Raw genomic sequence first — 24,471 nt, forward strand, 5'->3', positions numbered from 1 at the left:
GCTCAGGAGATTATGAGAAGGGCTCATAATCTCCTGAGCAAAGAGATGAGCTGCCTGTATTGAGTTGTCAGCCTATTGTATTGTCTAGCCCATAGACTGTATGGTCTAGCCTATTAAAGTGTAAGAAGTCATAAAGCAGTCAGCAGTTATTGCTGTCATCTGTGTGCAGACCTGGAGGATTATAGCATTGCATTCTCTGTGAGGTAAGAGATATGTAACTATTGCAAGTTGCAATTATCAACACCAAACACATCCCATTCCACACACACAATGAGGAATTCTGTTGCATCCCTGTTCAACTTTTTTGCTATCTGTGATACTATCTAGAGCCACCGCTAGGCTCTACGGATGGCTTTGTCTGTCTGTCGGTCAGTCAACCACTTTAATCCAGACTGAACAACTATTGGATGGATTGAGATTCAATTTTGTTCATTTATGTTACCCAGAGGATGAATTCTAATGACTTTGATGATCCACTGACTTTTCATCTAGCACCACCATGAAGTTGACATTTATCGTTTTAAGTCGTTTTTAGGATTGCTATACAGTTTAGTACCGATGTCCATGGTCCCAAATGATGAATTTTTGGTGATCCCTTTACCTTTGACCAGCAGGTCAAAATTTTCACTTATGCAGCACAAAATGTTGTACAGACATTCAGGGTTCCCAGGAGATGTAGCCTACTGGCCTCGGTGATCCCTTTTTATCTAGTGACACCATGAGGTTGACATTTGCGGTTCTGAGTGAAATCTCCTGACAAATATTGGATGGATTGCCATGAAATTAAATTTTGTTGATCCCTTAACTTGTCATCTAACGCAATCATCAGGTCAGACCAATTTTGTCCAATATTTTGGTTTATGACCAAATACCTCCAAAAATAATTCCCATCAGCCTCAGCTGTACTTTGTGTTTAATGTTAATTAGCATGGAACCACAATAAACTAAGTGGTGACCATGTCAAACATTATACCTGCTAAACATAGGCATGTTAACATTACCATTATGAGCATGTTAGCATGCTGACATTAGCATTTAGCTAAAAGCATCTCTGTGCTTAAGTACAGCCTCACAGAGCTACTAGCATGGCTATAGACTCATGTTTATGTGTGTTTAATTTTGCCTTCAAACCAGCCAGACCGTTGTAGTTTGGGACTGGTGACAGAAGGATAATTTCAAGAAGAACAACACAAATAAAATGTGACCCTAGAATTTACATGTCTTTGCCTTTGATAGTGTTTGACTAATGTTGGGATTACAGTGGTTAAAGGGGGGCACCCACTTGTGTAGGTGTGATAAAAATTATTATGGCTGTCAGAATTATCAAGGATAATCATAAATAATAACTTTAATGAATAAAGTCCTCAGGGGCACCATTCTTCTTAGTGAAGAGAAATGATAGCCAATTAATTGATTGAGTCTCATATAATACAGTAAACTATCAATTCGGAACTCAGATTAATTATTAAATTAATAACTATAACTAGAATTACCATCAATAGTTAGTAGGTTGAAGGATTCAACATAAAAGAGGTTGGCAAATTACTCACTCTTGTGAAACATTAAAGAAACCATTATAATAATACACAAGCATTTATTAAAAGATAAAGCAAAAACACACAATATGAAGACTAACTCTAAATACACTAACTAGAGAACAAAGGGCTGTGTGTGTGTGTGTGTGTGTGTGTGTGTGTGTGTGTGTGTGTGTGTGTGTGTGTGTGTGTGTGTGCTCGTTTCTGTGTCCAAGATGGCTTCTTGGATCTAAGATGGTGTCAAACAAAAGAATGTGTGTGTGTTTCTTTGTTCTGCCTCCGTATGTCTCGCGTGCACGACCACACGTGATCAGAAACAAGAAAGCGTGTGCAGTTCCTCTCCGTGGGAGGGAAAGAGAGGAAGCTTTGGACGTGTCGGTTGTGTACGGGCCAGGCAGGGAAGAATTGCAGTCCAATGTAGTCTTTTGCTGTGCAGTGTCCGTTTATGCAGATGGGTGGAACCCGGTCTGTTGTCCTCCCGTTGGTGCTAAACTTTGTTGCAGAGATCTAGCAGTCCCTCGCGTTGCTGCTGTAAGATCAGAGTTCACTTCTGAAGGAAGGCAGGCGCCTGTGTTGCAACCTAAACCGTTGTCCTTCTTTGGTAGGTCTGCTCCAAGCAGACTTCCCCAGTTCCGGGCGTTGAGCGAGGAGCAGAGAAAGTGAGAGAACAAATGACCACTGACCCCTTTTATTGACCTGGTGACATCCGGGTCACAGGTCAGACTGACCAATGGCCGCTGTAAGGCTGCGTTCAATGCTCTTGGGATTTTGGTGATGCTGAGTTCAAATGCTCTAGGGATTTTGCAAAATAAAAGAGCACGCAGTCTCCTAATGAAAGTTCAGTTAAAAATCACACAAATTAATGAATTCATCTGTGAAGTCCCAACACTTAGATGTTGCAGATCTTTTACTAGTCAGGTTTACTCTTCCTGTATAATTAAGTAGCACCTTTGTTCACATTTCAGTTGCAACAGATAGAGGAAGGCAGTTCAGTGCAATCCAGTTTTAATATTTGATGCTCTTCGAGTTATCTGACTTATTTTGTAAATTGGCCATAATGTTGTTAGAGAGATGCATAACACATGAAGACCATTTCCATTCCTTAATCTAAAAATGTCATTTGTGCCTGTTTGAAATGATAACATCCCATGCTTCAAATGTGCTTATATCAGAACTGATTAGAATGCTTTGGGAAGTTCTGAATAGCTTTTTCAGGACAAACAGACAATATTCCCATTCCTCTGAGTTAATTATCATATATATAGCTCCAGCCACTGATAATCTGACTGCAAAGGCAAAGTGGTTTGGGGAAAATGTCATTACATTTCAGAAATTTCAAATTCTACATCTGATTAGTTGAAATAGTCATTTGTCACTTCACAATGCATAATGCGCTTTTCTACTGTGCGAAGCACTATTGAAAACGAGGCATGAAAGACTGTCTTGGATACATTTAATGTGCTGTAGACCTGCTATTTTGTTATACACTTGAAGCAGCTGTTCGCGTTTGAAGTGCAGATTTTGTATCATGTATGGAAAGTCTGGATAATCACAGTTTCCAGATTTAGCCATTTAAAGTTTATCTCATCCTTATCTTACATTGTCGTATCAGGGCACGTAACACTGGTGTGATGCACAAAGTCTGACAGGAAGGAAAGCAATGCAGTGTGAGAGACCCCCCATCCTCTGTAGGATCCATAATTCCTTGTACTGTGGTGTGACCTGGAGCACACACCCCCCTTCCTTCTCTCAACATCTCCTCAGAGCTCTGGCAGACTTTGCCAGGCCTGACATCTGAGAGAAAGAGACCACAGAACAACTCCCCAGGGAGAGTGGATGGCTCAGTGACACAAACTCAGCACAGATTATGAATATATCCACATTTTACACAATAGCTTTTACACAGTGATCAGCAGAGTGTTCTCTGACTTGTCTTTGTCTTTCTTGTCACCCCTAGCAGCCTTGTTTCTTTTCAAATAAAAGAGAAAATATATCTTAATAATTAATACTTACGTGCTTTGATATTGATAAGATATTTAATCTAGACACTTGTTTTGTGTTCAGTTGATGTTTTTATTTTCCTGCACAGAAACCGGGAGCATTCAAAATGTTTTCTTTTGTGAGAGAAAAGGAAAAAAATATATTTACAGTCCTATGTGTGGCAGCTACACTCATACAACTACAGAGGAAAACAAGGAAGCCCAGGGTCAAAGAGAAGCCAGCCCACTTGTGTTTTGATTAAAATCCTGTTGCCCTTTCTATACGGTATGCCGCTTTTGTTGTTGTTTCCTCCTCACTTTGTTTGATTAAAGGCATTGAAATTCCTTTCCCACTGCCCTCTGCAGACTCGTCATGCTTGTGGAACCAGTTCGCTTGCTCAAAGAACAAGTGCATTGCCAAACAATGGCTGTGTGATGGGGAGAACGACTGTGAGGATGGCCTTGACGAGAGTGTGCAGATATGCGGTTAGTGCCCTTTCAGATGTCATGAGGAATCTGTTGGTATAAAAGGTCACATCCGCTATATTACATGTGACAGCTCCATGTGTTCTCCTAGCAGAGCTGGAGGTGAATGGACAGAAATGAAATAATCTTAATGAGACAGCAAAAGAGAGCACAGGCATTTCTGATGATTCGAGTGGGCACTGAGGCAAATAGATTTTTCATCACTGGGGCCCAAGAGGCACGACTATTTCAATGGGCAAATGAGATGTGTGTGTAATGAATTCTACAATAAAATAAAAAGAATCCAACCACAATAAAGAGACTAGAATTGCTGTGAACATTGGTTGTGTAATTGGTTTGTAATGGAGTGTCGAGGAAATATTAATGAACTTGCCTAAAGGTTTCCCAGGCGCAATTCTTGTCAAAAACAAGATATGAGTTTCAGCTATACAGTACATGCCTAATTGAACTACTGTACTTACCTTTGTTTCTCAGTGCAGACAGATTTTTCTATTGTTCTCTTTTTCTTTAAAGGGCAGTTCTAAGATAAAGGAGAGTATTGATGACTTACAGAATTCAAGTAAATAATTGTTACTCACAGTCATTATTTGTTAACTTGCATCAGGGGAACCACTGCACAATGAAAATGTGAGTTTGTTTAGGTCATAAAGGGGTATCAGTTCAAAACCATAACCACAACCTTTATTTTCTTAGTTCTAATGTGGTCTGATATCTCCTATAAAGGCAGAACAAGTGCTTTAATTTATAGGAATTAGTGGTAAGTGTTCACTGACAACTGAAGGTACCAGCCTAACAAAATACATCTGCTTCAGTTCAGCACCCTTTGTACTCATTCTTCTCTGTGGTGCATTTGATCCATTGTATTTTTTGGCTTTTGAAAGTAGAGCATGTGGTCCTGTTTTCTTCTCAGGCTCAGTGACATGTGCTCCAGGGCTGTTCAGCTGCCCTGGGTCGTATGCCTGTGTTCCGAAACGCTGGCTCTGTGATGGCGAAAGGGACTGCCCTGACGGGAGTGATGAACTTTCTGCAGCTGGCTGCGGTAAACTCTAGTTCAACACATTGAATAGCTCCCTGCAATTATAAAAGAAATCATTGCTTGTTTACACATTATTGTCCTTGTATAATTTTAGATTATCTCATAGAAAATGAAACCACCAACACCTACTGTAAATCCCTGTGCAAGTTTTATTTCAAGCAAGGAAAAGAAAACGAAGAAAAAGTAGTGAACAGTGGAAGTTTTTACTTAATTGCAGCCTTCTCTAAATGGTGTAGTCTGGAATGCCTTCCACCAATTGGTACTGGACCATTTATCTGAAACTTTATTGTTTCTACTTTGATTCAAACTTACTAAACAACAGAAAAGCTATTAGAAAACACAGAGACGAGTGGAGTAGTATAAGGCTTACTAATGTTGATGTTTTATACATATTGCATGCCATGTGTAGAAAAAAATGTTTATCCATTGATAAAGCCTTGAACCAACTTCTTTTCATGCATTAGCACCCAACAACACATGTGATGACAGCTCGTTTCGCTGCCACAACAAAGCATGCATCCCCCAACGATTCGTCTGCGACCATGATGACGACTGTGGAGATGGGTCTGATGAGTCAGTGGAATGTGGCAAGTAGATCTATCTTGCTCTCTTGTTCTTCATATTCACCAATAGTATATGAATACGGCCTCATTGAAAACTGCACTAGGCAAGTTTCCTAATATAGCGATGGTGGACGTCTCTTTTCTTACTTTTACCATTTGAACGTTTGCACATTCTTAGTAGACAGGTCAGGACAGCCTAGAATTAAGTCCAGTTAAAACATTCCTTACAGTCCTTACATTGTGAAAATTTGATAACAAACATAGTAGGGGACCACACTTGCCATGCAAAAACTAATTATAAGCACATTAAAATAGAAAAAAATTAATTTGGAAGACAATTTTTTACAGTTAATGCATTCCCTGGACCTTACGAGATACAAAAACATTGTTTCAAATGATGGAATGGTTATCTATATAAAGGATTTTATATTGTTTATACTGATAAATATTTTTAATTAAATAAAGTGTGCAAAGACGTCTTCTTTTTTAAGCATTTGAAGGTGAAGAGAGAGACAGAGAGAGAGCGCGAGCAAGAGAATAAATAAAGAGAGGGAATGACGTGATTTTCTGATTGTTTCACGGCGGTTACGTTCTAAAGCACAAAAAAAAAATCGCCCACACCTCTGCACAACCCTGTGGGAAGGAGCCACATTGAATGCAGCCGAAGCCAGGCTTCATCCTGTCTGCTCCGTGTGTGAGTGAAGCTCAGCCCCGTCCTCGGTCAAACAGACACACAGCCCTGCACATAGACAGACAGCAGAGGAGAGTTGGAGACAGTGATGTTGCTACTTTTTTATAAAGTCCCGACCTCAGTGTTTAGCCCCCAGCCAATAACAGGCTGGGGGCTACACACCACTGCCCAAAGGTTGACCCCAGAAACACAGCAAACTAATAAGAAACTAAAAAAATACAGGCAGAGGGCAGCATCTCTGCAGATACTGACACCGCCACACACTTCTAGTGGGTCATAAGGGATCACTGAGAGGGATTATTTTTGTATGAGTCTATACATTGTTTTTAACAAAATCCTACTCATTCTGTCTAAACCAAAGCTGTGTCACTGTCAAGCCCAAGTGTAACTTGATGAAAAAGTGGATCTCTCTTTCTTCAGTATATCGCTCCTGTGGATCAGAGGAATTTCGCTGCGGGGACGGCCGCTGTCTTCTCAGCTCTCAGTGGGAGTGTGATGGCCATGCAGACTGTCCCGACCATTCTGACGAACTGCCTCTAAACCTCAAATGTCTGGCCGCAGGTAAGACTGCTGTTTGGCTCCGTGCTAGAATCTCTTCATCAGTGTCACAAGCAGCACTACTCGCCCAGGAAACTGGCGGGGACATATGGCGGAAACAAAATTTGCTACAACCAGCAGAGCTTTCTTGAAAGGAATTAATCTGTCAAGATCCATTGTCAGGTCAAAAACATTCCCCAACTTTGTTGAGAAATTACAGGGCATTGTGCCAGTGACTGTCATGTCTTGCTCTTTTCAGGAAGCTTGTGCAATGGCTCCTTCTTCATGTGCTCCAATGGACGCTGCATCTCTGAGGGGAATCTCTGTGATGGGAGAGATGAATGTGGCGACGGGTCAGATGAGAAGAACTGTAATGTGAACGAATGCTTGAACCGCCGAGTCAGTGGATGCACACAGGACTGCCAAGATCTTCCTGTGGGATACAAGGTAAGTGACTAGTGGACAAGTCATGGTTCAGTTGCTAACAGTGCATTCCTCCTCAGTATCAGTTGTTGGCTATGGTTGATCAATAAACCGGCAAAAGCTTAAACAAGGCTGCAGTAAAATTGCAAATGGAAATATAACAATTGGAAAAATATTTAAAACAACCTATAAGATGGTGACTGAGGTTTGGTGCTAAAGCAAAACGTGCCCATCCAAATGCAAACTTGGTGAACCTACTGCACATTGGGTGTCCATTTGTAAATATGAGTCACAGCTATAATGTGTCCTATTTCAGACAGTGTGACTTGCATCAAGTCTAAAGTATATCACTACAGTCTAACATTTTAACTTATTGACCTTCTGTTTTAAGCACTAGCATCATTAGTAGCAGGTAAAATGTGGAGCTTATATTAGTAACACTGCAGACATGAATGATGAATGACCATTAATGAATCAAGCCTAACTTTGCACATCATTAAACATAAAGATGGGTGGGAGTATACATACATTTAATCTCTCACTTTTTAAATAACCTTGAACGCTGTAAGAGTTATGAGTGTGAGAGTTTAATGATGCCAACAACTGTCTGGGCGTCTGGGTTTGTGCCGTACCTGGAAATGGTGGCATGTGATGTTAGAGTCGAATCCAGGTCAAGGCCATGTCTGCTGGAGTGTTCCGGTGGCCATCACTGTTGTCAGACTGCCGTAGTTTATGCCTTCATCCCTGGATTTTCCTCTCCAACTTATCCATAAGACTGTGCTCACTGCATCAAAAAAGTGGCTGAAAGCACAGAAAACCTCCCTTCCCTGTCATGTCAGGGGCAGAGCTGGACAGAGAGGACATCAGTGCAGACCCTTAACTCATCCATTTGTGGCCTGAACAGGGAGATCAGCAGAAAGGCCCTCAAGGTTATAACTTTGGATAAGAAAGGGATTTGCAGTGGGTCCAGAGCAGCTGATACAAGCACTTTGGGTTATTTTTTGGGGGGCCTAGTTACTGAAGTGCAATGGAATTTTTGAGCCATGGTACAGTATGTCTATATCATGGCTTTGATTCCATTGTATATGTTGGGTGAGGGTTTTGATACATTTTCATTGCTGACCTGCATTCATTTGAGAAAAAGGTACTGAGTCTGAAATATATTGTCTGTTATTACAGATTGATCTAAAATTACTTTAAAAGCACACCTTGTTTAAGTGCACTGCTTTTATAACATGGCCACAATGAAGCATTTTACAAAGAAAGAATTCAAATGTTCAGGATTTTTAAACATGCCTAAGCCAGTCAGAACATAAAACTTGAATGATGTGTTTTATAATTCACTTTTTAATAGCTAAGTGGGAGCATCAGAACAGCTGAACTGAGACTCTTTCATTTCCTGCATTCATGATCAAATCTCTACCATTTTCCTCATTTTCATTGTGTTTTTATGTCGTCAGTGTAAATGCTGGCCTGGTTTCTACCTGAAGGATGATGGGAAGACTTGTGTGGATATTGACGAATGCTCCACTACCCTTCCTTGTAGCCAGCGCTGCATCAACACTTATGGCTCCTACAAGTGCCTGTGTGTGGATGGCTATGAGGCCTTGGAGCGCAACCCCAATACATGCAAGGCTCTGTCAGGTCAGCATGATTTTTTTATCTCTCAACTTACAGAAATTCAGTGAGTGACTTTAAGTCCCACCGGTTTCTAACGCTGCATGTTCCTCATTTAAGCTGAGGAGCCTTTTCTCATTATGGCGGACCACCACGAGATCCGGAAGCTGAGTGTGGATGGCTCAAATTACACCATCTTGAAACAGGTAAGCGAAATCTACATCACCACAACTGTGCCTGTAGTGCAATTTTCACAGGGTAGAGGAAGAGTGTTCACCATTATTAGATTGACTGCTAAGAAGCATCAACAGATTGTCAATCAAATTACCTTCATGTTCTCTTTTTGCGTTTAATTTTGAATCTCCCCTGCCTCTTGAACCCAGTATGTCAGCTATATATTGAGGAAGAATGGGTTTAAATGGCTGTTTGAAAACACACATTTTTGTCACAGTGTAATTATGTTAAAATGCATCAAAAGGTAATGCAAGTGACACCTAATTAAATTGTGAATACAATGTTTTGTATTGCAGAAATGGTGGGCAATAATGTTGAGAAAGAATGGGACTGAAATGATGTATTTCAGACTTCAATAAAAATACTAGTGTTGAAAAATGTGCGGTCTGCTGCAGATCAATCAGTGTGCTCCAGTCTTTTTACTTTCTGAAATTTGTCTATCCTTGGGGAATTAAATTTTTCCCTAACTAATCACTAGAGACCAACGTATCTGCCTGAATCTAATTTCATTTTAAGTCGACACTGATGTGTAACCATGCCAACCATGATGCCAACATACTTTGCCTGATATAAGAGAGAATCATGGCACCCATGGTACTTACCATTTGTATGTCATATGGACTTCATCCACAACAATACTGAACAGCTTCTCTCTGTAGATTTCAGCATGTTCCTCCATTTGTCTTTCAGGAGCCATGCCTTGGGGGTGTCGAAAACAAGCAAGCATTGGTCATTTAAAATATTGCTGTGGCTGTGCACACCAAGTTGCATCGCCGTCAAAACAAGCTTTGCAGCTTCCTTGATTTGGTTCCTCATTAGCACAAGTAATGGAGAAATAACAATCACTATTTGCTTCTCCCCACCCACTTCTTCCTCCTCAAGTACCAGAGGGGCAAGTTGGTAGATGAGATTCTTCCCAAATCCATTTGGGGAGAATGTAAAAAACATTTTTCCTTTGAATAAATACCTTCAAAGCAGAGTGCTGTTCGGATTTCAAAGTAATTGGTACTTTTAATTGATTTAGAACCGCCTCGATAGCAGAGTCTGTCTTGTTGGTCGCCATTGTTCTTATTATTCGTCACTGGTTCCAGCGCACAGCTTGACAATGCTTGACAACAGCTTGACAACGGCATTAGTCCCACCCTTGGCGCTGATTGGTTAATCGTTAGTCCCCCCGCAGTACTCACTGGATCGATCACTTTTTATTTGAGAAACCGCTGTTTCATGCCGTGATGCCAGAGCAGAAGAATCAGTGAACTCTGTCAAAGGTCTGGGCGCAGGCAACAATGAACCCCTTTTCACTGAAAATTATATATTACCTCAATTAAAGACATTCAATATAGAGTTTATGTGGTTAAACCTGTAAATATCACACAACCTCTGTAAAGTATTGGCATGTCCACTGTCCATCATAATTTCCCAACCCCCACCATATGGGCAGAGGAAACTGGCCATTCTGATTAGTAGGGAGCAAAATCACCCTAAAAGCTATTTCAATTATTCCTAGGTCTCATCACAGCTGCTCCGGGGGAAATGCTTGAATCTGACTGTTGATTATCACAAATGGTTGGCTGTGATTTACTGTAAATCAACCTACGGGTATCCTACAGTCCCCTCTCACAGTCATATTAACCTCTTGACTCTCTGTACGCTGTCTGTATCGGAGTTCTCATCAGCCACAACTCACTTTAATCACTGCATGTTAGCGTTAATGGAAGCTAGAAAGGGAAATATGCACATGGCTTTGCAAAGTGGTGGAGGATACTTCACTGACCTCATATCACTTAACCACACCATTACATACCCTGTTCAGATTATACATTGATGATATTATGTAAATTTCAAATGAGCCAATATTTTCTTTATGCCTTGCTTTTGCTGTTTGCATAACTTTGTCTTCCCACCACAAACACAAGTGACTCACAATATTATTGTATAACTCCAACACATTGTTAAAACCCATTCAATGTGTTTTAAAGCAGCTCTGTTTATGTTCTCCTACCTAGTTTAAATTTTTCACTGTGGTTAATTAGAGCTGGAACATCAAGTTCTCGCTCTCATACAGTAGGGAACACGATTACATGGGAGAACACTTTTTACCTTAAGTCAGTTAGGCTTTCCATGCGCTGTCTGAAAAAATTACAGCTCATGGCAAGAAATCAGTGAAATAAGGTTACAAAATGTTCTTAGAACAACTGTAGTGTTGAGAAATTTATATGAAATTTAGAAACAAAAGTAGTTGAATATGTGGAACCGGAAATCAATGGCATATTTACAGTGATGTCGATATGATTACTTGCACTGTAAAAAAAACTGTAAGCACACACTTGTATAATATTTATACTATCTTTTTTTTAATTTTCATATCCATTTTCAGAATCTATTGTTACAAGCTTGTGATTAATTTTGTAGTTGGTTGGTTTCTATACTGTCTACAGGGAAAATGAATGGAAAATGTATCTCTGGATAGAGGCACTGATAAAAGGGGCATGCAGGTTTCATCTCTATTGCTGATGTTTGGAGTGGAGAAGGATTCCCCCAGGGCACTTTGGCGCCTGTCTGTAAGGGTGTTGATGATCTGATGAAGATGTCTCATTTCGCCTGTCAGATTATCTGACACCTTTTTTCTTTGCACCCACAGTGCGAGACAGCAGAGTGGGGGCACTTGTTTGGTTAGCACCACACTGTCTGACTGACAGTGGGGTCCTGTGAGCATGACAGAGAAGGGAAGTACCTCACTGTTCTGCTTTGATAGGACTTCGACTTCACAGAGCATTTGAGACTTCACTGGCTCTGTTTAGCTGAAAGCATTGGAACCTATGGGAAAACCACCTAAATCAATATTGCTTGTACAGTAAATATCACATCACACACAGATACTGTAGAAGTTGAGCTTGTTTTTATATATTTCTCATCCTGTTGATATTTCCACCTGTAGGCATTTCAAATAATTAATTAAACTTAACCTCACTGGTTTGGTTTAATCTTTTTCAGTGTGACACGTGCTGCTTTTGTCGTACCGCAGCAGCAGCTTCAGTCCTCTGTTTGTGTCTACACAGGATGTGTTCAGGTTCAGTATTGAGTATAGGTCACCTGCGTTTCGGAAGCTCTCAGAACACACAATCACTGTAGTTACGTGTGCTAAACGGAAGAAAACACCTTGTGTTGCGTTTACATGCATATATTGCTAGTAAAACGTGAGCCGATACACCGTCTGTGTAGACAGCTGTATTGATTAAAATAGGAGCGTCTCTGTCAGAATCACATAAGACAGATGACTGAAAGACATGGCTGAAATGCCTCCTGTGTGGACACGCTGTTTGGGTTAATATCAGTCTGTTAACAGCGTTTGGGTTCTGCATGTTACAATAAACACCATTTGCCAAATTGCATTAAGATCTTAAATTCAACAGCCTTACTCCATTCTGAGTTTTTTTACACTCTCAAGTTTGCATCATGGATATGCTGTAAAAAAGAAATTTACAAGGGATTCATAAACCCCTTATTTTATAGACCAGTAACTTTAGGAAGTAAAATGAGATAACTTTAATAATTTTTTCACCCTCACAGGGAACTTAAGATCCCTTATTGCATAATTTTTATTGAAATACAAATAAACAAATTACATTTGTATGCACTTGTGCTCTCTCTCCTCTGTATTCTCAGGGCCTCAACAACATCATCCACATAGACTTTGACTACAAGAAGGAATTCATCTATTGGGTGGACTCAACCAGGCCAAGTGGTCGAAAGATCAACAGAATGCGCCTCAATGGGAGTGACCTCAAGGTACTACAGGATTTAGTTGCTGTGACTTTATGCATATGGTGCCTTGTGCCACTTTACCCAAGATTCATTGGCTTTACTTTGCTTGCTCCCTTCCAACTTGTATTTAATAATCTTTCCTTGCTCTATCTAGCTATATTTTTGTTATACTAATTCATTTGAATTTTCAAGATGCATTTCAACAACAACTTTTTGTATCGTGAAGATGAGTCATTTGTTTGAGTTTGGAAAACCAAGAATGTCGCTTAATTGGCTCATCATCACTGCTTATCTGATGATGGCTGCCATTTATCCTTTTATATAGTCAATATAATGGCTTTGTTGTGTCGGCAGCCAACGGCCTGTTAAAGCCATTGGTGATTTTCCTATTATCACTAACACACATTCATTGTTGTGACGTTCATATAAATGTAACAAGCCTATTGATACAATGGTGCTCTCTGGTGTAATCACCAAGGTTTGTTTGGGTCATGGGATTGGAGCCCAGACACTGGGGACACTGGGACGTTAGCAGAGCACCTGCTGGGCCCCCATCCCACATCTCATTAGCATTGGTGTGTGGGGGCATTAGGCTCATTCAGCTCAATTACTTCCACAGTCTCTGTTTGAGCCACTGCCACAGCTTAGCAAGAGGACAAACTGTCTGAGACACAGATCTGGGAGCTTCTCACATTGCGTTAATTAAAAGAGCCACTGATATCCAGCTACTGGTATAGGCTTGCCATATGAGGAAGAAAAGATTGGAGATCAGAGTATTTCTGTGGATTTTTTCTCTGCCAAGAGAGAATTTTTATCTGACCAAGGCAGAGATTAATTGAATTGTATGGTTTAATTAAATCAATATAGGTTAATTTTAGATTTTGGTCTTTTATCTAGTTTATTTCATCTATTTATGTAAGAGTAAACTGCTGTTGTGCTACGCTCTGTGGGCTGAAACTTTGAAGCATTTTGCAGTTACACTTCTGGCTATGCAATCAGTCATGTCACAGCAGGTATTTTGCATCTGATAGCTGATAGAAAACAATCACTGTGACATTAATGATTGGTTTCAACCCATAAAGTGAGATGTGGCAGTAGTTTTCTACCTTATGTAATTGGGTTTACCTTCAATGTCCAAAGGTAATTTTATCTGTGTCCATCCTTGGTGCTATGAGTCAGTGATACATCTTGCTTTAGTGACAAGAAATGGGCATTTATTTATGTGAAAACACTTTAGATTATTCAAATTATAAAAGACAAAATGCACCAATACCATTGATGAGTCTTCTGAACAACATTTCAGTTCTGTATTAACATGTTTTAAATGGCTGAAAGCAAAAGGTTTGTGCCCAAGGTGAGACAACTTTCAGTGACTGCATAGATCAAACATACTCTGGTTTTATCTGGTCTTTCTCTCTTTATGTTTTTATTAGTCATATTCAAATGTTGAATTTCCTCACAAGTTAACCTTCATTTCCACATGAAGCAATCTCTTTGATCAAGACAGCAAAATGCTATGGATAAAGTGAGAGAGACTTTATTAATGAGTATTAACTCCTTTTTGCCCAAGGAGGCAGTTTTGATGGAAAATACTGCACAGTGAGTGACACTTAACTTAGTAACTGTTTAAAGCTCAGTTTGGTCCAAATTACTGCTTAGGGGACATCCAAGACTTTTGCCAAGACTGTATATTTTTTGCAAGCGATAACACAAAAGGCCTTAAAGCACATCATGTTCCTTAATTACAAATTGCATGGGTGCTGGGATTTTTCTTTTTTTTTTGTTTATTTTTTTTTGTTTTGTTTTAAAGGCATTGGCTTTATCTCCCAGTTGGCATAATGATTGTTTATTCTGAACAACTACGTCTGCAAACTCAATGTCTCTCTGCTGCCCACCACCCTTCCCTACCTCGTTTAATTACAATATTTATAATTACATAGTTAACAAATACTCACATAAAGGGTACTTTTTGGAAATTTAATAACATTTTCTGATGGAATGTACATGTCTACATTGCCATTTTTTGGCGCTTGCACCTGTGTGGCAGTTACACTGAAGTGGGTGAAGTGGTGCAGCTTAGGATGTGTTTACACAGATCAGGCAGCGCAGTGCAATTTTGGTAATCATGTTTGCATGAAATTACATCTGTGTATTCAACTGGTCAAACCACCTCATATTGCGCACACAAGTGCAAAGAGCAAATTTTATGGCTTTTGTTGGTCATAAAGGCCTCTTCAAAATTACTAAAAAAAATCAGTTTCATGCACATTGACTTTTTTCACTCTAATCTAGTATATTAGCAGTTAGTTCAGTTGTAAATGCACATCAAAATACAATTTGAATGTGATTAAGAGTCATTATAAGTCTGCACTGCGTTAGATTAATTATATTCTTACTAATGTCAGCCACAACTGTAGTCGTCATACAGCAGCAGTAATGATTTGTGCACTACATCTGTAGTCTCTAATTTGAGAAATGTGCTCTGCATAATTATGCATGGATCAAACTACATCGGTACCTTAATTAATTAGTTAAATCTTTAGACACAGCTCCTCAATCTGACAAAATGAGTGCACAAACTACTGTGCTTTTCTTCCCACCAGACTAGTAAACTCTTTCACTTCCAAGTGAAATCATTTGGATTATAGCAGGCATCACCAGAATCCTGAGCTCGAACAAAGATGTCATGACATTTTTATCTTTTAGCAAAATTCAATACACTGTTCTCTAAACAAAGAAATACCTAAATATGACTAAGAAGTAGGTAAAAGCAATACAGACAACCTTAATAATAGAAACACATTTTATAGTCATACTGTTTGCTGGAAATATCCTAATTTTACAGATTTTGTTGTCTGCACATACACAAATTTCAGTGTAAATTTACATCATCTGTCTTTGCAAGCCAATTTTGGCTGCAACATTTTAATCTCATCTGACACAGTGTTCTGTACAGACACAATTATTTTAAAAACTGTTCAGCTTCTGGTTTGCAGTTATGGTCATTAATGATTGCCCTGTAGTACCCTTTAGCAGCTTTGCATCACAGAGGAAATAGCCATTACTATGGTAAAACATGTAGACCAAATCTCAAACACATCTGTCCCACTCATCACAAGAATTTTCATTTTAGCTATTGATGTCAGTAGGATATGCGTGTAATGCGACTGAAAAAATAGAAGCACTTGTATTTGTTTTGATGGAGGAGAAGATCATGTCTCACTGAGAGCATACTCATGTCTCCAGAGTGATGTTTGTGGGACATAAAGTGATTCAGATTGTTCCTACCTGACAGAATAAGACCTACACAGTTTGTTCTTTATATTCTGTCTGTTTTGTATAGTTCTTTACATTCATCAATGGAAGATAGACTAAAGAATAGACAAACCTTCATATTAAAACGGATTTTCCTCTTCCTGCGTTACTAGATAGTCCACAAAACAGCCGTGCCCAGCGCCTTAGCAGTGGATTGGATAGGGAAAAATCTGTACTGGTGTGATGCGGAAAGGAAAACACTGGAGGTATCCAAAGCCAATGGCCTCTACCCTACCATCCTGATCAGTTCCAGCCTCAAGAACCCCACAGATCTCGTTCTGGACCCCCAGACAGGGTAAGCGTATTGTCTTTTCTGTAAAGCTCTCCGTAATGCTTTAGTGTTTTGTGAATAAGGAGTGAATTCACAGCTTCGGGGAGAACAGGGATGGAGTTACACTTCAGATGCTTAACCTGGAAACTGTTTCTCACTTGAGGAATTTCATTTTGTGTCAGTGCAAATTTTTATTCCTATCATGTTTGCCCACTGTAGTACATAGTGCTTTGAACTGTGCTACTTATGAACAGGTACGTGTTCTGGGTAGACTGCTGTGAACCCCCTCATATTGGACGCGTTGGCATGGATGGCCGAGGACAAGCAGTTATCATTGACACAGAGATCTATAGCCCCACTGCTCTCACTATCGATTATACCAACAAGAGGCTCTACTGGGCAGACGACAACCACATCCTGCTTGCCAATATGGATGGCACCCAAAGACGCAAAGGTTAGACTAAGGTGTTTTCCATGTTAAAGGAATAGTTTGACATTTTTTTCAACACTAATTTTTTCAGTAAGTTAGATTATTTTTTGTTGATACCATCCCATATCATAAACAGCTCTACTTGATCCAAATCTGACTTTAAATTGTGGTGTATTTGTTAAATGGGCATATAGTTAGACTTTAAGGATGAATGACTGAATGTGCCATTACGTATTAGTGCTTAGGAATGACTATTTGAATATCACTACTGTTTATGTTTATGATGTTAAATGTTGGCAAATTAAAGATGGTGGCACAGGTATATTAAAAAATATCAAATCATCAGGTAAATACTGATACTGATAAATGAATATGTTGTGGATGCGACTGATTGGAAGTTTCAGTCCTTGTTGCTGTAAATTGTCAAGCAAATTTGCACTGCAAGTGCCACACAATTAATGGCACCCTGGTTGCTAAATTGAATAAAACTTAAATTTAATTGAAGCTTGCCATGGCCATTTGTCCTTCTCCAGTGTCCTATGATCACATCCAAGGGGTAATTGCTCTGACTTTGTTTGAGGACTTTGTCTATTGGACGGATGGGAAGTCCAAATCACTACGACGTGCTCACAAGACAACTGGCGCGCAAGGGATGGAGCTCCTCAACTCCTGGCAAGCCATCAAATCCATCAAGGTCTACCACTCCCTGCGCCAGCCTGAAGGTATGATTTCCATCTGGCACTCATGTTCATTCTCTCGTCCCATGCCAAGCAGTTGTTACGGGCCTCCTTTATATATAGTTTTAAGAAGAAAATGGTTTGCGTAATACTGTTTAAACTCAGTTATGTACTTCTGTCCTTCTGTACAGTACCCAAGCACCAGTGTCAGATTGCAAATGGAGGATGCAGCCACCTGTGTCTTCTATCCCCCGGTGGGGAACACAAATGTGCCTGCCCTACTAATTTTTACTTGGCTGCTGACAATAAGACCTGCCTCTCCAACTGCACCTCCAGTCAGGTCAGCTACATTTCTCTTCTCTCCCACTTCTAAGTTTAGTCTGACCATGTTGTTGCTCTTCTATTGTGATCAGTACTTTTTCCCTAAAGGCAAATTGCTTTACTCTTCTGACATGTACTGTAGGTGCTACTAAATGGTTGTCTATTGATTTTGACTTTGGCTTTGAAGAATGTTGAAGCTAAAATGGAGAGTCAGGTACTCATGTTGACTTGAACTTCTGTGTTTTTTTCAACATTTCTCTGTGGTGCTGATAGTTTCGCTGCGGGACAGATGAGTGTATTCCTTTCTGGTGGAAGTGTGACACGGTGGATGACTGTGGGGATGGATCAGACGAACCTGCTGACTGTCGTGAGTGCCATTTTATTTCAAGGTTGGCTTTAAAATAGTACTATACCAGAAGAAGTCAACTCCCATTTTGGTGAGCTTTGAGGGATATTAAAATTTAATTGGAACTTAAGGCTCTTAGCTCCTTATTTACTTTCAATGTAATGACTTTTGTTGTTGTTGTTGTTGTTGTTGTTGTTTACATGTTTAGCATTTATTGGCACTCTACCTCTTTCATATAATGCTCTGTAGCGATTTCTGTATTCTCTGATCGAACTCTTAGTATAGGTATGATTTTCTTTCCAACAGCGGAATTCAAATGTCAGCCTGGGCGTTTTCAGTGTGGTACTGGCCTTTGTGCTCTTCCTCCATTCATCTGTGATGGAGAGAACGACTGTGGTGACAACTCAGATGAAGCTAACTGTGGTAAGGATGGAACAACTATTACTGTTTAAGTAGAACATGTAAGAGGTTCTTTTTAATTTTGTCTCATTTTTTGCTTCTTGCTGATTGCTGTGCTGTTTATGCATTTGATTTAATTTTCTGTTGTTGGTACTGTTTAGTGCTAAAACAATTAGTCGTTGAATGAATTAGTTGATCATCAGAAAATTAACAACCACCATTTTTATAACTGATTTAATTGTTTGAATAATTTATCATGCAGAAATGCCAAACATTCGTTGCTTTCAGCTTCTCAAATGTGATAATTTGCTGTTTTCCTCTGTTTCATATTAATGTAAATTGAAAGTATTTGGGCCTTGCATTTGTCAGACAAAACATGCTATTTTAGAATGTCACCTTGGGTTCTCAGAACTTGATGGACATCACATTTTCACTGTTTATCATTTCATAGTGTAAACAATGTATCCATTGAAAAAATAGTTGATAAAGTAGATGATTTAAATATGAGAATAATAATTAGCTGCATTCTTATTTTTTTCTTTTTATTTGAAACAAACTGCAAATGTAAAATGCTCCATTAGTAGACACCGTGTGTTTACAAAACCTTTAACAGTAAATGCAAAGGTTTTCATAAACTGGCTATATTGTAGGTTGAATCACCACCAGTCAGTATGAGTAGATTAGATCCTTTGTTTTGTTTGCTCCTAGCATTTTTTATTGATGCAACCTCCTTCTGCTCCTGCCTGTTTTCTCTTTCAGAGACATACATCTGTCTGTCAGGGCAGTTCAAGTGCACAAAGAAACAGAAATGCATCCCTCTTAACCTGCGCTGCAATGGTCAGGACGACTGTGGCGATGGAGAGGATGAGACAGACTGCCGTAAGGCCCTGCATTATTACTTTCAGACTTATTGAGCTTTTAGACTGGGTAGTTTATGAATATATCCCCCATTTTATCAGGCCGTCTCAACACTGCATCAGAAACGTAGATAAAAGTCGCTATTTTTAGGTTTTTTATATTTTTGTTTAAAGATATAATCTAGTGGATTAAGATAAATCACCGTAATTGTCTTTTTTTGACATGGTTAATTTATTCCCTGCTTGGACAGACTATATGACGCCATTACATAGTCTTCATTAGGTATTCCAAAGGCAACCCTTGTTATGGCCTGTTCCTGTGGAAAGGGATTAGATATTGAATCACACAGAGGATAAGAACAGATTTTCTCTGCCATGATGTAACTCATCAGAATATCACACCCCATTCAGGTCTTTCAGACTGCTGCATTTGTCTTGCATGTGATTGCAAGAGGGGTGAGAGTGGGGGTAGAAGAAAGTAAGCAGGGGAAAGACAGACTTGAAAAAACACTTTAATTAAAGTGAAGCTAATTACTTTGCCCCTTCTTAGACTTCCACAATGACTGGATATGGCTTTGAATGCACTTTTGTAATGAATACTGCACCACTGAAATTAAAATGCTATCTGAAACAATGTGAGGTTTTATAACAAGCAACTACTGCAACCTTGCTATAATAAACATTGAAATGGTATGTGAGAGAGATATGTAAGTGTTTTGGAGAAATGAATGGCTTCCTCACTGGTTCTTATATCACTGTAGTTGTATGATTACTCAGGTTAATTCTACAAGTACAAATATCTTCCAGGATGATAATATGGATTACCTTCCTCTTTCGCACACACACACACACACACACTACCTGTCTCTCTGCCTACAGCTGATAGCACCTGCTCCCCAGACCAGTTCCAGTGCAAGGCCTCCATGCACTGCATCTCCAAACTCTGGGTTTGTGATGAGGACCCCGACTGTGCAGACGGGTCAGACGAGGCTAATTGCGGTGAGTTGTGGAAACCCACTTAACCATAAATCACACCGTAGAAAAGGTTTCAGTCGTAGTGGGAGCCGAAACGTCTTGATTCTGAAAACAGTGTCCAGATGACTACGACTGAAACCTTTTCTATGATAGAACACTCCTGGACGAATGAGGGACTACACCGTCATAAATCACACCACTTAATTTATTTTTTGGTTAAAGGGGGAAGAATCTGATTTAATCTGAACTAATTTTATACTTGGTTTCACTCCTGGTCTGACTCAGTGCTTCTACTTGTTCTCACCACCTATCTAATTGTGCTGAGGGAGATTGCAATGAAGGACAGATGTCCCTTTCATCAATAAGAGCTCAGCATTATGATCTCAGTTTGCCTGGTATTTTTAGCAGCTGTCAGTTTGTCAGTTTTTAAATACTGACTCACAAACACACACACACATAAAATAAAACTGACTTTCTTTTCAATACCACAAGTTTTAGGTCAAAGCCATCATTACCAGAGCAGGTAAACAACTGTGGAAATGTTTTCTTCCTCAATAGAAAGGATCATATTTGCTTGACATGCCTCTGTAAAGAGCCAGAATTCTTCGATCAAGACAACTCCACAATAATGCAAAGCTCTGTAAAAATTTTTACCGGTAAACAGTTGGATCAATTTCACTGTCCTGTTCCAAATAAAATAAGCCAGATGAAACCACTATTCCTTCTGAAGTTTTCAGAGATCAAATATATCCTCATCGTCATGAAAGATGATGTCATGTTGTGCATATACAGTATTGTGTCTCTCTTGTTTATCTCATCACCTTTTGTCTCTGAATGTTCTGCTCAGACTTAAGACATAAAAATGTTGGAATATCTAAAACCAAAGCACCAGTGCTGGACTGATGTTAATTTCCATTTTAAGAATTTACTCTTCTCATCAAGCTTTTAATTTGCTATTGAGGTTTGAAAGGATAGTTTGGTATTCCACTTCAAACCTAGAGTGAATAACAAACATGGAGTAAAGCACAAAATGCAACTTTTGTAATAGCTGTTAATGTGGCAGTATTGTAGATATGAAATTAAGCTGCTGTCGATCTGCTGTCAAACACTCTGCTGTGAGCAAATGCCTTTATACAAAGTGAGACTTAACATTTTCATGTTGTTCAACTCTTCACCAGCTGGACAACCTTATAAAACACTAGGCTAACTGTAAGATTGGAAAAGTCTTTATAGTCCCTTCTTGTGGAGTCACGTGGGTACACAAATCACACAACTTAAGTGAGAGGATTTGTGCAAACTGATTCATGTTGGAAATGAAGAGAATGCTATAGGTACATAAACAAAAGATAAAAAACAGCAACACAGGACACAAATGAAAAATGCAAATGATACATTATTGATCAGTTGCAGAGAAAATGTGACTATTTTGTCCACCAATAATGTGCAACATGCAATAATGTGATTGAAACCAGTGGGTGGGTGTTCCACCTACCATACAAACATATGCATGCCTGCACATGCATGGGACAAATCAGTCCCTGTGTGTGTGTGTGGTTGGGCCAGGTGTTGCCATTGCTGCTTCATAAGTGTGATTATGGAAGAATAAGGACTACTGTTAGCAGTGTTATCAGTATATGTATATATGAATGTATATACCTAGTTTACTGATGCTTGACTTCAGCCCCTCAAACCGTATTATCTGCAGTTTTTGTCAGTGTCATCTTATAATTGATCACCTAAAAAGTGCTCGCTACTTCAGTGCACACAAAACAGATAATGCTGCTTTATAGCTATTTGATTTTCACTTTGAATTACCTCAGACTATTTAAGGAAGTTTTGCTTGTTAGCACCGTAATGAGCTCTGACTTGGCAGGAAAAAATATAGCTTTTATTCCTGTGTCACATCTTTTATATGCTGTAAGTGACTGAGGTGCCTTCTAATGAATTGCTGCCTTGTGTCTTCTGCCGCTGCACTCAGCTTTCCGTCCTGATTCTCTCCTCCTGCTGTCATGTTGGAAAGAGATCCAGGCAGAATCTGCCACCCTCCTCTTTTGACGCATCTCTTCCCTAACTAATAGCAGCGTTACCTTGGCCATTATCCCTGATGATGTCTGCACTGAAATTACTTTTTAAAACGAAGCTCTGTTTGACTTTGAAAACCCATTCTGAGGAAGTATTGCTGGAGCAAATATCAAAGCATCTGTTCTTCTTGAAATTAATGCAGATATTTTGGATAATTCTAACTTTTAATATTTATCACTGGAATGCCTGAATTTTAAGACTGAAATACTTCCATATTTTTTCAACAACTGCAAGCCACTGTTGACACACACACACCAAAATTCCAGGCAGTCAGTTCAAGCAGCATATACAGTAAATAAATAGAGTCAAAACACAGTTAGACTCTCAAATACCCTTCATTGCATTGTGTGAGTGACATTTTGGAACCTGGATCCAGACCTCTAAATTGCTGCTCCCATCTCTGAATATTTCAGTCTGATGTTTGACTTCTGGAGTAGGAAGCATTACCTTAGTCTTGTCTTGTGACCAATTTACTTTTATGCTTATGTGTTATTGTGTACTTATATGTACACTATTTTCACAGTTTGCGTACAAGATGATTACTGTCATATCTACCTCAGGTACTTGTTAGCACTGGCAGGACACTGAGACAGAAACACAGTTTGGGTTTGTTATATAACAGAGCCAAAGTCTAATTCTTCAGCATGTGTTGTGTTCTGAAATTCTCTTGGATGTTTTCTTGAAGAAAGTTCAATTTTGCCAACTTCCTGTCACAAATTCAATTGAGGATGATTGGTAGCATAGTCAGGTATTTCATCTTACGGTATGTTAGCCTCTGGAGTGCATACTGTGTTTTGAACTCAGTGTCAGAGTTTCTCTGGGAAACCCTGAGGAAACGATGATTACACGTAGAAAATATGATAGCTAGCACACTATTAATATTCATGCTCTTTGAAGCCATTTTCATCTTCGTGTTTGTTTGCTCCTGATGAAAAAGATGAAAAGACCTGCGGACCTCATGAATTCCGCTGCGAGAATAACAACTGCATCCCAGACCACTGGAGGTGTGACAGCCAGAATGACTGTGGAGACAACTCAGACGAGGGGAACTGCCGTGAGTACCTGACTCCTTCACTTTCTGTCAGCTCAGTTTGTTCGTTTATATACACTGTTGACGTTCTACACTCACTTGAAGTGAAGAATTGGACTTCTCTGAAGACACCTGAGTGCACCTCCCACCACCACAACCACCTCCCTCCCTCTCTCTTTCACACACACACACACACACACACACACACACACACCCTTGTATCTGTACACCCTGGGTAATGTTTCCCACTATCGAGTCAGCCAGGCTGAACTCTCTCTTTAAAGCATACTCTCATTATCTGTGCTGTGTCTGAGAATAATGCGAGGCTCAGACTCCTGAGCTCTTGATATCATCTCTTCTCTGTAATTTACCAAGCTCATACTCCCTTTTGTTTATACATTCATCATCACTTTTAGAAGAAAACTTTTATTTACTCATGAAATGACACTGGTAACCCACCTCGTTAAATTTCAGATTTTTTTGTGCATCCAAGTCCTTGCATGTGTGTGTGTGTGTGTGTGTGTGTGTGTGAGTGGAATTGTTTGCCTGTACATCATATGAGTATGTGCATGCCTTCTGTGTGTTTTTGCTGAGTATGCATCATTTACGTGATTTATTAGATGCTTATTCCCCATACCTATTAATGTCACTTAAAATGCAAATAAAAGCCAGTCAAGTGTTGGATGGAAAAGAATTAAGCAGGTGGACCAGCAGACAGTGGAGAGGCTGCAAATCAGATTTTGCTGCAATGCCTGCTGGGAGACTCTGTTGCAGCACAACTCATAACACACACCCTGCGTTAGCTAACAGTCCATGATAACAAGGGGAGGGCCCAGACAGTGAATCTAATGCAGCTGTTTAGCTGCGCCCTAATATTGTCCTCAGGGACGTACTTGCGCTAA

General features: G+C 39.6%; 1 protein-coding gene across 9 annotated transcripts in view; it reads left to right on the forward strand.

Annotated features, from left to right (window-relative positions):
* lrp1bb (low density lipoprotein receptor-related protein 1Bb) overlaps positions 1-24,471 on the forward strand; it is a 239,958-nt gene that overhangs the window by 184,606 nt on the left and 30,881 nt on the right. For all 9 annotated transcript variants that reach the window (XM_044217323.1, XM_044217319.1, XM_044217320.1 and 6 more), the window contains 17 exons: positions 3,881-4,000; positions 4,911-5,039; positions 5,501-5,623; positions 6,711-6,851; positions 7,087-7,274; positions 8,711-8,894; positions 8,988-9,073; positions 12,768-12,890; positions 16,295-16,476; positions 16,707-16,906; positions 17,416-17,604; positions 17,751-17,899; positions 18,154-18,247; positions 18,533-18,649; positions 19,385-19,504; positions 20,362-20,481; positions 23,477-23,593. In XM_044217323.1, coding sequence (XP_044073258.1) covers positions 3,881-4,000; positions 4,911-5,039; positions 5,501-5,623; positions 6,711-6,851; positions 7,087-7,274; positions 8,711-8,894; positions 8,988-9,073; positions 12,768-12,890; positions 16,295-16,476; positions 16,707-16,906; positions 17,416-17,604; positions 17,751-17,899; positions 18,154-18,247; positions 18,533-18,649; positions 19,385-19,504; positions 20,362-20,481; positions 23,477-23,593 — 2,382 coding nt within the window. The remainder of the gene's footprint in view (positions 1-3,880; positions 4,001-4,910; positions 5,040-5,500; positions 5,624-6,710; positions 6,852-7,086; positions 7,275-8,710; positions 8,895-8,987; positions 9,074-12,767; positions 12,891-16,294; positions 16,477-16,706; positions 16,907-17,415; positions 17,605-17,750; positions 17,900-18,153; positions 18,248-18,532; positions 18,650-19,384; positions 19,505-20,361; positions 20,482-23,476; positions 23,594-24,471) is intronic.

The sequence above is a fragment of the Siniperca chuatsi genome, linkage group LG12, assembly GCF_020085105.1.
Source record: "Siniperca chuatsi isolate FFG_IHB_CAS linkage group LG12, ASM2008510v1, whole genome shotgun sequence".
Classification (NCBI taxonomy): domain Eukaryota; kingdom Metazoa; phylum Chordata; class Actinopteri; order Centrarchiformes; family Sinipercidae; genus Siniperca; species Siniperca chuatsi.